The sequence below is a fragment of the Chenopodium album genome, chromosome 22 (assembly GCF_948465745.1).
Source record: "Chenopodium album chromosome 22, dcCheAlbu1.1, whole genome shotgun sequence".
NCBI lineage: Eukaryota > Viridiplantae > Streptophyta > Magnoliopsida > Caryophyllales > Amaranthaceae > Chenopodium > Chenopodium album.
In genome coordinates this window covers 38,876,954-38,890,639 of record NC_137855.1, presented here as the reverse complement: position 1 = coordinate 38,890,639, position 13,686 = coordinate 38,876,954, and the positions used below count along the sequence as shown (strand labels likewise).

General features: G+C 33.3%; 2 protein-coding genes across 3 annotated transcripts; both read left to right on the top strand.

Moving 5' to 3' along the window:
* Window positions 1–231: 231 nt before the first annotated feature.
* LOC145603544 (xylan glycosyltransferase MUCI21-like) lies at window positions 232–2,714 on the top strand. The gene is made up of 4 exons (XM_081659470.1): window positions 232–355; window positions 543–632; window positions 1,197–1,725; window positions 2,090–2,714. The coding sequence occupies exons 1-4, from the start codon at window positions 232–234 to the stop codon at window positions 2,712–2,714; spliced, it is 1,368 nt and encodes a 455-aa protein (XP_081515596.1).
* Window positions 2,715–7,058: 4,344 nt separating this feature from the next.
* On the top strand, window positions 7,059–11,143 carry LOC145604819 (xylan glycosyltransferase MUCI21-like). Of its 2 annotated transcripts, none has more exons than XM_081660789.1 (4): window positions 7,059–7,327; window positions 7,427–7,519; window positions 9,079–9,472; window positions 10,283–11,143. In XM_081660789.1, the coding sequence occupies exons 1-4, from the start codon at window positions 7,222–7,224 to the stop codon at window positions 10,926–10,928; spliced, it is 1,239 nt and encodes a 412-aa protein (XP_081516915.1). In that variant the 5' UTR covers window positions 7,059–7,221; the 3' UTR covers window positions 10,929–11,143. The 2 variants fall into 2 exon arrangements, with proteins under 2 accessions (XP_081516915.1, XP_081516914.1); XM_081660788.1 differs by having other exon boundaries at window positions 7,062–7,327; window positions 8,950–9,472.
* The last annotated feature ends 2,543 nt before the right edge of the window (window positions 11,144–13,686 follow it).

The following is a 13,686-nucleotide window of genomic DNA, read 5'->3' as shown; positions in this document are numbered from 1 at the left end:
AGGGCAATCGTTCATTGACTAATTACTTAAGTCTAAGAATTGAACATTATAAAAATATGGACAAACAATAAAAGATTCAGAGTTATTCACGAGATTATTAATGCTACAAACATTTAATTAATGGATTTGATCTAGCATCGATCCAAACGACGTATTAATCGATCTTAACTTGAAGTTTCATTAAACGACACTTACTAAGATTCAAAGTTAAGGTTCATATAATTAATAACAATGGAGAAATTGGTTACAAGAAGATGGCTAATTCTCTTCTTAACGGCTAGTTCTATATTTTTCATCCTCTTACTTCAACAATCGTTTCCACCTAGGAGTTCTTCTGTGAAATTTGATTATTCGAGTAAGTGATAGTTCTACTCCCTCCGTTCTTTTATGTTCTATTTCTTTTTTTTAGCTATATTTAGTCTTCTTAGCTTTAAAAAATTTGGTTATACATAGTTGTTGTTGCTATTCGGATGGATGTTAATGTAAAGGCTTTGATGATGCAATTAATAAAATGTGGATTGTAATTTATTTTGTAAATGAAGGGAAGCATCAAGTATGGAGCAAGAAGGAAGATGGCACTACTATGGATGGAAAAGAAGGCATGGAACTCCATTTAAGAAGATTAATACGAGGTACATATGCCAAAATTCGCCTTTTGACATATACGATACTAACTTTAAAGCAAACCTCGTATTGTTTACTATTTAAGCTTTATTCTATTCAACTTATAACAATTAAACTACGCAATCAATAGTTTTGATCAAAATCAGTTTTGATCATAATAACAATCAACTCAATTCAATATTAATCAAATTAAGAGAATTGGGTGTCCTTATTCAATACAATTAATCTTGTGTATAATCTTGCACATTATTATTGATTGATTATCTTTACATTATTACCTAGGATTTAGGATATCAATGCATTGTCACTCACTTGTTTAATACGTGTTGCAATAAGTATTGTACTGTTATACGAAGTACTACGTAGTATATTTTTTGGTGTTTAATGAGCCACAAGATGATTACAATCGCCCTGTAATTGGAAAGGAAAGCTATAAACACTAGGCTTCATACTTATTTTTAATATGTGTACTGTGTACATAACCTTATGGGCAGTACTCGAACACTTTTTTTGAAATAGAGGGAGTATTAATCTAACACCGAATTAACTTTTCAAATGTGTTACAAAACCAGGGAAAGATTTAGCTCAATTAGATGCAACTGGAATTTCATGCCTCTATGAATTTCACTTTGAACAATGCATCATCAACAAACAAGTGATTGTACCAACAAACCAACCCTTGGTTGTGTACGTACCGTCCGATCAACCATTAGAGAAACGGACGGTTCAGCCGTATGCAAGAAGGGAAGATCCGACGGCCATGAAAGAAGTCACACCAATACAAATACTTCATGGGACTAATATAACACAAAGAAAAAATGCATCTTCTTATTGTGAGGTTACACATGAAGTTCCAGCAATAATATTTTCAACTGGTGGATTTATAGGAAATGTATTTCATGAGATAAATGAGATTATAATCCCATTATTTCTCACTTCTCGGCATTTTAATTCTCAAGTGCAATTTGTAATCACGGATTATGCTGAATGGTGGGTGTTTAAGTATAAGGAGGTTTTGAAGCAATTGTCATCTTTTGAAGTTATAAATGGTGATGAAGATAGAAGGGTTCATTGCTTTCCTAGTGCTGTTTTTGGTCTCAGGTAAATCACTTAATGTTCGTCACTTGAGGTGGCGGTTTACTTGTCTAGCAGTTAGGCAACTACGTACAAGTATTTCAATTGTAGGATATTAGGATGTAAATATATTGTATATCATGCATGCTCTTACTTTTTGTTTTGTTCATAGCCAAATGTCAATGCTTACTTGGCCCATTAAAGACATATTAGTAGATTCGTCTGATGTTAGTTGCCTAACTTGTTCAGCAATTATGTTTTTTTCAATTTACGGCATTGATGCTTGGCATGATTACACCAAAATGACATTTTTTTTTTCAACAATTTCATTTTTGATGCATGTAACATGACATTAGATATTCAACTAAACATGTTTATATTTTTGTTATAGGTACCATGATAATCTAGCACTAAACAGCTCAGAAATTCCAGGAGGCTATACAATGGCAGATTTCAGGCAATTCCTTGGGCAATCATACAACTTGACCATGAAAGGCCCAATAAAGCCCAAAATACTCTTCATATCTCGCAAAGAAACAAGAGTACTTCTTAATGAAGATGAAATGGTTAAAATGATGGTAAGTTTGGGCTTTGATATTTATAGGGCCAAGGCCCATGAAATGCTGTATTTGGACAAGTTTGCAGAAGTTGTGAATTCATGTGACATCATATTGGGGGCCCATGGTGCTGGGCTTACAAATGAGGTGTTTCTTCGTAATGGGGCTATTGTGGTCCAAATTGTGCCATTGGCTCTTAATTGGGCCTCCGATATATATTATGGTAACCCGGCCCATACAATGGGGTTGAAGTATATGGATTATAAGATTGTAGCTAAAGAGAGTTCTTTGTATGACGTGTACGGTCCAGATGATCCGATTGTTTCTGATCCATTGGTTGTGTTTGAGCAAGGGTATAGGTCTGCTAGGTCATTGTATATTGATGGACAAAATGTCACCATTGATATTGCTAGATTTAAAGGTACTCTCAAGGAAGCTTTGAAGTTATTGGGATATTAATGTGCTGAAATTAAGATAGGAGGGTTTATGAGTAATGAGTGGAAATGTAAATACTACTCTCATTGTTTGAATTTAGATATCAGATCGTTTTAATTTCTCATTAGTTCAGATGTAACATAGATATACTAAACATTTTCTACTGTAGCCATTTTATTCGTCAACTTTATCATCTTTCATTACTTAGGGCTTGTTCTCTTACGTTGAAATTCAATTCAGTTCAGTTCAGCTCAGCTCAGTTCAGCTCAGTTCAGCTCCTAATTTCCTTCTCTTATAAAATATTCAGTTTAGTTCAGTTCAGTTCAGCTCTTAATTTCCTTCTCTTATAAAATATTCATTTCAGTTCAATTCAGTTCAGCTCAGTTTAGTTCAGTTCAGTTGAGTTCAGTTCAGCTGAGTTCATTTCAGTTCAGCTGAGTTCAGTCAATGAGAACATGCCCTTAATCTTAATAAGCGTACATTATAAATCATTTTGGTTTATACAAGTACTAGAATTTTGAGTTACATTACACAATTGACAAATGCCTAAAACAATGTTAGGGACTTTAAAGAAATTTTGGTGCAACACAATTAATGGAGACATTGGTGGCAATTGGCAAAGACCTTGAAAGAAATGAGTATTTAGGCCTATTAGCCTAATCAATAATCATCAGCAAAAGTATAATGGACAAGATTTGACCGTAAATGTTGAACATTGTGCTTTAGATATAGAAGGGAGAAAGAAAGGAAAAAGCTACGCAATTTCAGCAATTTAAGGCGGCAAACCTCAAGAGAAAGTGAATGAACATATATAGCATTTATTTGGATACCTCACTTATTGTAACAAACTTGAGTGAACATACGTAACTCTGCAATTCTGCAGATTTGTGTCTCGTGAATACCTCACTTATTATAACAAACTTGAATGAATATATGTAATCCTGCAATTCTGCATTATGTAAATTTGTGTCTCGAAATAAATAAGTCGAATAGAACAAAGCTTTACACCAAACTTACATTAGTTACATGTGATGTTGGTTATGGCAAGACCACAGGTTTTGTTAGACTTATTTTTCGATCCTCAAAGTACTTCCTTTTTCTAAATGAAATGTTACATTAGCTGTTACTATTACAAACTTAAAAAGGATGAAAAATATAAAAATATACATTAAAACAAATTTAAGTATTTAACATGGAAAATTATCAAAAATACTTAAAAATTATAAAATTTGATCACATAAACAACAATAGTAAGTGAAAGAAATGTACATAGAAAGAAAGGAATTACGAGGTTTACTAGTTAAGCTGCGATAGCTCCCTTTCAACCGGTTTATAATATGCTGGTAAACGCATACGAGTTTTACCGGCTATAGGTCATTATTTAGGTCATTATTTGGTCTCCTCAATTCCTCCTCCAACATTCCTACGGGCTACGGCAATAAAAAGTCTAAGATTTGATCAAGACTTAGCTTTCAAATTGGACTGAATGACGACAATTTCGACAGCAAATGGAAAACTAATATTATTAGAGATATCTGTTTGAGAAAGGTGACATATCAAAGGAGATAACTAACAAACAAAATCCAACTATTAAAAGATCGAGAAACCGATTCGGGAATATAATAAAACAGCAAACAAAAATTCCAAATCAATAATGTTTTTTTGCAATACTATTTGTTGCCCCACTTTATTGGATAAAATATTGTAAATAATTTGATGTTAGATGAGCCATACAAAAAACTTATGTACCATATAACGCAAAGAATTCAATGGAGTCTACTAAAAACAAAGTTTTTTTGTAGCTTATTATTTTAGTATTTATATATGATTCAAGTAATATTAGTAGTAAATCAAATCATTGTAGTTGCTAAAACTAAGTTTTCAATAATAAATAAAACATTAAAAATCAACTGCGGTTATGAGTATCAAAAATAATATAATAAAGCTATACTTTGTATTTGGCAGCACTTAATGATTTGAAATGGAGTTGAAATTAATAATTTGTGAACTTGTGACCTTATTTTAGTCTTATGATGATAAGACGATGTTATTTAAAAATATATAGAGATGATCTATATATTTTGTCAATGTAACCTTTTTTTTAGGACTTGAAGAAAACTTTGTATTGAAATGCCTTTTTTTTTTTTTTTTTAAGGCAAGTTTCTTTTCTCATCATATAAAGATTCTGAGTTAGAATATTTTCAAATGAAGAGTGTTTGTAGATAGGGATCTCCTTAACCTTTTTCCCCACTCCCAAGTGGTTTATGTATAAATATCGAAATATAAAAACGTGAAGTTGAAATGTTGTCTAGGTTGTTGATCAGAATTTGTTGACTCGAATGAACAATACAAGAGGGGGGATGAATTGTATTGTGGAGGAACTAGGGTAATTTTTGCGGAATTCTACAAGAAACTTAAACAAAAACTATAAAGTGCAAGAGAGATTTTACGTGGAAAACTTCTTGGCCCTAATCAAGAAGAAAAACCACGACCACAAGGGATTTTAAACACAATTCTTAATAATAATAGGGCAAGCAACCTATTACAAATTAAGACTCTAACCTTAAGTTCCTCTACGAACTTAAGTTCCCCCTCAACTGATCCCTCAACCAGTTGAGCTCTCAAATCTCTCTCTTTCTCCTTGCTTCACTCAAAGCAATCTAAACACTCTAGAGTTTACCCAAACTCTACCCCAATACAACTCGAATTAAAACTCTAAGATGCTAAGTACAAAGACACTCAAGGACTTAAGTGGATTTTTGACTCTTTTCGAAAAGCTTAGAAGATTGTAATGCTCAAGTGTACTTTTCAAAACAGAAAACTAATCCTATTTATACAAGAGGAAATCAGTTGAAAAACCCCACGACTGCCTTAACTCCCACTTCACCACAACTTCCATGAAATAAGGAAGTGCAGTTCGTGGAGGCTTGGGCAGCAAGCAGAAGCACGTAATAAGGAAGTGGTTCCTTTATTTTCTCAACCTCCTTGACTCAGTAAAAATATGTTTTTCAAGATTAGTTTTACCAAGTCAGATTTTCCAAAATATTAGGATAAAATCAAAACAGAAAATCTTTGAAATAAGATAATTTTTCTGAAAATAAAATAGAATCTTTTTAAACCAAGGAAAATAAAATCTTTATAAACTGAAATTAAATCCACTTAAAATCCTATCAATTAACAAAGTACTTAACATATATACAAGAAGCCTAAAATAAATAATAAAGTTACAATAGACTTCTTGGAACTCAGTGAAGCTTCGACTCTGGAGCTTCAGTTCCTCACTCAAGGAACTTGGCTTCTGATTGTCTTCTATGCTAGTCCACAGCTCATCCTTAGACCTTGTTCCATGCTCCATTCTGACTCTAGAACTTCGTTGCATATAAAACCTGTCAATTTATCAAAGCTAAAAGACAAAAGTTAAAGCCCTTATGGGTTTGCTTAGGTTCCTTGAGTCATTATCAAAACTTAAGATCAACAGAATTCAAAAGTAACCTATTAAAATGCGAGGGATGTAATAGTAGATCGATATATATAGAATCTCATTGATGGCAACCGATTTCGATTTCTGTTCATCAAAGGAAGCAATTCAATTATGCATGGGCCACAACTTATTACTACTACCAAGCACCAACCTCTTAATGAATAACCTTAGCATGATGTACTGACATCTCTACAATGAAGCTTTCAATGCATGTAATACTGTAAAAAAAAACTAAAAATGGTACATTGTAGACAATTTTCAAATACCATTTGGAAAAGGGCTAATTTAGAAAATTATCTATAATTAAGCTAATCAGTAATCACATTTTATAAGCGTTATTTTGTTATTTTTAATCTATACAAATGTCAGAGAACAGCAAATAGTGAAGAGAATAAACTAGTCTCACCAACCACTAATGTCGTCCACTATCAGTTAACCCAGTCATATTAAACTAATGACATAAACAGTTTAACCTTACTTTTAACCTATTAAAAGCAACTAATTAGATCAAGGGGTCCATTTCTTTAATAAAGTGACTCCACCTTCACTATGCACAGTCTTTCACGTACACATCTTGGTCCTAATACTTGTATGAGTCGGACTTACAATAACTTACCGGTAAAAATCTTCTATTTTAACTTTAATGGCTGTAAAAATTGAATTTTCAATGATTTATATATGAAGTACAAAGGTTTGTATTATTTTTTCCTACAAGTACAGGATAACACGAGTAATAAGAGCCAGTTCTGATTAACTGAACTGAACTGAACTGAACTGAATATTTTATGTAAGAAGGAAATTAAGGACTGAACTAAACATAATTTGAAGAGAACATACCCTAAATTAAGATAACACGAGTAATAAGTTATTGTAAGTCCGACTCGATATATGGATAAATAGGCACCCTATACAACAAATATTATGCCGACAGTTGGACAAAAGAAGAAGACAAAAGCAAAGCTAAACGCTTCAAAAACCCAACTGAACAAACATTTCCCTGGTTACTACTGTTAATAGCAGTCATATTATCAGGGGAAAAAGGAAGAAGAAATGGAGAAAAAAGAGCCCATTTTTAGGAAACTGCTAGTTTTTTCTGCTCTTCCAATCTTCATTCTTCTGCTCTTCTTCATCCATCATCAACAGCCATTATATTCAGGTAAAACTTTATATTATATCATTTTATAAAGTTTTGATTTTTGATGATATTGTTCAGTTTGGACTGAATATTATGAGTATTTATGTTGTGCAAATGAAGGGTTACAAACTATTGGAAATAGGAAATATGGGGTATTTACTGAAAAAGTAGATTTAAACAAGCTACATTTGCAACTCAGAAAACTTGTTAGAGGTAAGTGTATTAATCACTACTTTCTCTGTTTTCATGTAATTATTCATTTGTTATTATTATGTTGCTTTTGTTTTCATCATTTTTCATGGTTTTTGATTTGTTATTGGGGGACTTTCATCATTTCTTGTAAAGTATTGGATTTGATTATGAATTGCTGTTTGAGGTTAATCTTTTAAGTGTAGAAGTATCAAGTGAGAGCTCAATGGTAGAACTTCTACCTCGGGATTTGGAATTTTGGTGATGGAATTATAATATCGTTACCCCGTACCATTCTAAATGGTTAGCGTTTCCTTGTGAGTTGAGATCCCCTTATCGGTCACACCTTACATGGGTTGTGGACTTGTGGTTGTGCTTTTTGTGACTAGTAAATGTTACTCACCTACTCGTAATATCCTAATTTTATATTCCATAAAATGTTTTCGAGAAATCTACTAGCAATCTACCCAAAATCCCTAAATAGAAAAAATAAATAATTGTCAAAAGTTATGTCAAAAAGTGTTTACATAAAAAAAGGACCACGAGACTTTCATAATTTCATCTAAAGTTGTGAACTTGTGATTTTTAGTTTTTTACCATCCAAATTAGCCAAAAGTATGCAAATTACACTTAACAAGTTAAACCTTAATTAAGATTTTATGAAAAATTTTAGTAAAACATTATTGCTGCAAATAAAGAAGAATGTTTGATGAAATATCTCAGTTGTGTTCAAAATTAATGATCGTATAGTTGTCGGGGAGAGGATTACGGCGAAAAAATAACAAAAAAAAATAGTAGATAATAATTTTCTAATTAGAAAAATAGATTGATTCTAGATTTGCTAAAGAATGATTATTTCAAGATGCCTAGTTAAAGAGTATCCAATTATTTAAGTGTAATTGGAGTTTTTAAAGCAGCTTTAAACATGTCCATGTTAGTTTTTGTACATAATTCAAGTATTTTTTGTCCACACGTCTGCTATTATTTTTATTTTCTTCTCTTTGTTGGTAGAACCATTGTTGTCAGTTGTCACTTACCAGTTGTATTTTTAGAATTATAATCTCTGAATCAACAATCATTATTGTTTACTGTATATTCCCTTCTAAACCAAACTTGCATATAATTTGAATATAATACTCGCGAACCATCTATTTGGGTTGCATTGTTGTACAAGAATGTGCATTCTAACTTGTCAAAACTTATTTGAATTTATCTGAATTAAGGACATGTTCTCTTCAGCTTAATTTTAGTTCAATTCAGTTCACAATTTCCTTCTCTCATAAACAGTTCAGTTCAGTAAATCAGAACAGGCCCTAAGTTAGGATAACCCTTTTATGAACTTATGTGTTTTCTGGTACTTGATCCTTATGTTAATGTTTCAGCAAACTGTTATAAATTTATGTAGTCAAAGATCTTTGGAGCTGGAGTTTAATAACTGCTAGTTGATTAACCAGGGAAAGATGTAGCCGAATTTGAAGCCACAGGATTTGCTTATGATGTTGACAATTTTACTGAAGTATGTGTGATAAACAAGCCAATTATATATGACGAACAATCTATGACTGTGTATGTACCCTCTGAAGATGAAAAAGAGGTTACAAAACTGATGGTTAAGCCTTATCCTAGAAGGGAAGACCCGTATGCCATGGAGCAGGTTACGCCAGTGCAGATCATCCGTGGAAATTACAGCAGTATCAACCCACCAGCTTGTCAGATTACACATAATGTACCTGGTTTATTCTATTCATTTGCGGGATTTGCAGAGAATCCGTTTCATGCTTTCAACGAGATCATAATCCCATTATTCCTCACCAGCCGCCATTTTGATTCTAAGGTGCAGTTTGTCCTAACAGATTTCAGAGGGCGGTGGTATTGGAAATATACTCAGGTTTTGAAGGAGCTGACCTTGTTTGACAATATTGGTATGGATGCAACTAAACGAGTTCACTGTTTTCCTGCTGGTGTTGTTGGGCTCAGGTATTACTCTTATTTATACTTTGATTACTCTAGGAAGAAGAGTTTCAAACCTAGAACCTTGCTCTAGACATGGCAGAAACGTTTAGTCAAGGTCATATATCGAGTATAGACTTCTTTGGTCAGGTCAATTACTGGTTACAATAACTACAGCATCTTGTTTGAAAATCACGGTTGGAACCCCCAATTTTCGGTTTTAGGCTATATGACTGGGACTTAGCTTGGGTACTCCTGTTAGTCCTGTAGTCCTGTTAAGATTATGCGTCCAATTATTGGACTCAGGCCATTTTATGTGTGAATTTCATGTTTTTGGTCCAAATTATAGTGTCAACTGTCAAGTGCTCACAGTCTTACACCCATGTGCCAAAGACTGTCAAGAATTTGACACGAGTACTTGAGGTGAAAAGAAGAACCTAGACATAAAATTTGTGTCTAAAATTTACCTGCTTTCACTTGGTCAGTGAGATTATTTCTGATCATTAAGTCTGTTAGTTCTGAACCCATTTACCCCTGTCATTTTAGAGTTCTGTTTTTTTTTTTTTTTTTTTTTTTTTTTTTTTTTTTTTTTTTTTTTTTTTTTCCCCTTAAGTTGGTTAATCTTGTGCCTCCTTTAGCTTCTTTTGTTCAAGTATGAACCTTGTGGACTTGTGTTTACTGAAATCGGTCAAAAAGTTATGCAATGCTTAACTCATTTTCTTAAACAAGGTTATACATGCTACTACTCCGTACTATTTAGCATTTACTACCCCTATAACTTATGAACCAGGATTTCCAAGGATTATGACCATTGACCAATACAATTTTGTCATGTAGGTATCATGAGAATCTTGCAGTGAACAGCGACGATGCTCCTTTAGGATATACAATGCAAGATGTCAGAGAATTTCTGTGGAACACCTACAATGTGAAGGTAAAAAGAACATTAAATCTCAAAAGGCCAAAAGTTCTCCTTGTTTCTCGCCGAGGATCAAGAATATTTCTTAATGAAGATGAGATGGTGAACATGATGGAACAAGAATTAGGCTTTCAGGTTTATAGAGCCATGCCTAATGAAACAAAAAAATTAGACAAATTTGCCCAAATTGTGAACTCATGTGAAATCATGGTTGGGGCTCATGGAGCCGGTCTCACGAATGCTTTGTTTCTGCCCACGGGTGCTGCAATGATCCAGATTGTTCCCTTAGGTCTAAACTGGGCTTCCGATCACTACTTTGGTGAACCGGCCCCTGGCATTGGACTAAAATACATTAGATACAAGGTTTGGCGCAATGAGACTTCACTCTACGAAAAATATGGTCCTAATCATCCAATTGTATCAGATGCAGCTTCTATTTGGGCTAAAGGATATATGGCTGTAAAGGAAGCCTATGTCGACGAGCAAAATTTTAGAATCAATCTAGATAGGTTCAAGGAGACACTTCTTGAAGCTTTGAGGCTTATGGGACAGTCGGATTCCTGATTTTAGAGTGTGTGCTGTTCTATTTGTAAATGAAGCACTATTGGTTATAGTTTAAACGAATACTTTGGATGGGAACTCGTGTTCTCAGGAGATTTTGGAGGATTGCAGCTTACAGGATTTGTGTAAATAGCGCGATTTTGATGCCTGAATTTCCCTGCCATCAGCTGTAAACTTGAAAATAAGTTTGGCATAAAATATGGATGATTGGTTTTCAAGGTGATGAGCATGGAACTCTATGTTAATATACTTGTCATGGGACCGATCTTATCTATATCAATTTTATCTTGGAAAATTTGTCAGGAATAAGCCAACCTTTGCGTGGTTAGCTCAAAATAAGTCAATCTTTCGATTAACTTAAAATAAGTCGACTTTTAAGAGTATTTTCTTTTAATAGGTAAAATGACCTACAACTTATTAAACAGGTTATTTTTTTTAATTATAGATAATTTAATAAATTTATTATGTTTAATTATTATATTAATAAACAAATTTAAAAAATAGCTCAACCCCCTTCCCCACCACTGCCAGCCCCTGCTTTGCCAACCGCCGGCGGCCAGAGGCCAGCAACTATCTCCCTCCTTCGGCGCCGAAGACCACCTCCCTCAACCGGCGCCGACGACCCCCACCTCTCCCTTCCCCTTTTCCTCATTCTCGTTTCCCCCAACCCCACTCTGACCTTCCCCTTTTCCCCATTCCCGTTTCCCCCGACGAACACTACTCGGCTACTCCTCTCCCTCATCCCCACCATATATCGACCCACCTGTAAATGCGTCATCAAAAACCTAATCCCAATCCTTGCGAAACCATTCTAAATGACTAAATGGGTTTAGGTTTCACGTTTCCAAAAAGGGGAAGGGGGCAGGGGAACGGGAGAAAGCAATGGGTTGGGTGTCGCGATGGTGGGGGAGAGGGGTGGCTTGAGTCGCCGGCGCCAGGGAAGACATCTGGCCGTCGGTCGCCAGCAGGGGGAGGGGCTGCCAGTGGTCAATGATGGTGGGTGGCTGGTTTTTTCTAGTTTATTTGTTTATTTTATCTTTTGATATAATTATTAATTGAATTAATTGTTAATTACTAAGTAATTAATCTTAATTATTTTTTTTTAAAAAAGACCAACCACACACTGACACGTGGCATATTTTACCTTAATTGCCGGTTAATTTCTAGTCTAACAAGTTTTGACTCATTTTGAGAAGATATTATATAAAGATCGACTTATTTTGAGTTAATCGAAAGGTTGGCTTATTTCGAGCTAACCACGCAAAGGTTGACTTATTCTTGACAAATTTTCCTTTTGTCTTTATAGTCAGCTCCACATTATTGATAACTCCCCACTTGGGCCAACCAGGGAAATAAAAAGAGCTGTATTTTTGGTGTAATTGAGTTGCAGATAGAGGTGTCAAAAGCACACCCGACCCGATTCATAATCGACCCGAAAAATATCCGATTCAGATTTTGACTCGCGTGGACATAATAATTTAGTATAACTCAACTTTAAATATTTACCCAAATCAGACCCGATCCGATTATCCGAATTGACACCCCTAGTTGCAGACCACATATGACTTTCTTCTTAAATCATAATGTCTCCGAAACAATTACAAATAATAATCAATATTCGCCATTGTTAACCTATAAGCTTAATTTAATAATACACTCAGTTTCCATGTTATTAACTTATAAGCTTTGGAGTCTAGCCTGAATTCTTTACTTTTTTCTCCTTGATGTCCTCATTAAGCTGGCTATTATTAACAGCTTTGCAGTCTTGGTTTGAGCTCTCGCCCGGACAAAGAAATCGATCCTGCTTATCATTATTGTCACTCTGCAATCCAAACATAGATTTAAGTCTTCAATTATCTTTCGATGTGTTATTTTACATGTTTCAAATCATCATTATTCCATGAATGATTAACATACATCTTTGATTAGAAACAGTTAAAGAGTTAAAAAGTTTATAAATAACAATGATGTATTTACCTACGTATTATATTAGTATACGGAGTACATAAAACAACTACGTATTGCATCATAAAGACTTTAACACTACTATTCATGTAATGTTCTTTAACCATCTTATGTGATTTATCCGTAAGGAAAAACATAGTCATGTGGTATCTAATTAGATTCGTCTTGAAATCTACATTTCAAATATCAAATTTTTAAAATTTTTACAAAAGTATAATTAAAGATATTCAGGCAAAGTAATGCATTTGGCAAACGTAATACCGCTCATGGTGTAATTTTTTTTTTTTAAAAAAAAAAAAAAAAAAAAAAAAAAAAAAACGGAGGAAGTACAATTTTTGTAAGGACTTTTTGTGAATTATACACTTTAAATTTAATGAAAAAACAATGTTATTAAAAAAAATCATTGTAATAAGGACTTTTTGTGAATCCTTTAAATGGCTACCATTATACTTAATTTTCATTGGCCGAGTTTTTTTTATTTATTTATTTGTGAAACTTATGAATAATGATTTTTCTTGTTTTAAAATTCATTTGATTTTGGAAATTAATTTTGAGAATTTTCAAAAATATTTTTTAATTAATTTTTGAAAATAAAATATTAAACAATTATATTTTATTTGTTCAAATTTCAACTTATTTTTCAGATCTGAGCTGAAATAAGGAAAAAAAAAAAAGATTAACTAAACATGTTTCAAAAAGGAAAAAAAAAAAAAAGATTAACTAAACATGGCCCAAAGAAGGTTAAACATATTGTAACAACAACTTTCATTAATAATGTTTAGTAGCGTTTTTTTTT

Excerpts from the sequence above, each read along its gene's own strand:
- LOC145603544 (XM_081659470.1), top strand. The coding sequence starts at position 232 with ATGGAGAAATTGGTTACAAGAAGATGGCTAATTCTCTTCTTAACGGCT. Across the intron at positions 356-542 it reads TGTGAAATTTGATTATTCGA|GGAAGCATCAAGTATGGAGC; the intron begins GTAAGTGATAGT and ends TTGTAAATGAAG. Across the intron at positions 633-1,196 it reads TTTAAGAAGATTAATACGAG|GGAAAGATTTAGCTCAATTA; the intron begins GTACATATGCCA and ends TTACAAAACCAG.
- LOC145604819 (XM_081660788.1), top strand. The coding sequence starts at position 7,222 with ATGGAGAAAAAAGAGCCCATTTTTAGGAAACTGCTAGTTTTTTCTGCT. Across the intron at positions 7,520-8,949 it reads ACTCAGAAAACTTGTTAGAG|GGAAAGATGTAGCCGAATTT; the intron begins GTAAGTGTATTA and ends TTGATTAACCAG. Across the intron at positions 9,473-10,282 it reads GCTGGTGTTGTTGGGCTCAG|GTATCATGAGAATCTTGCAG; the intron begins GTATTACTCTTA and ends TTTGTCATGTAG.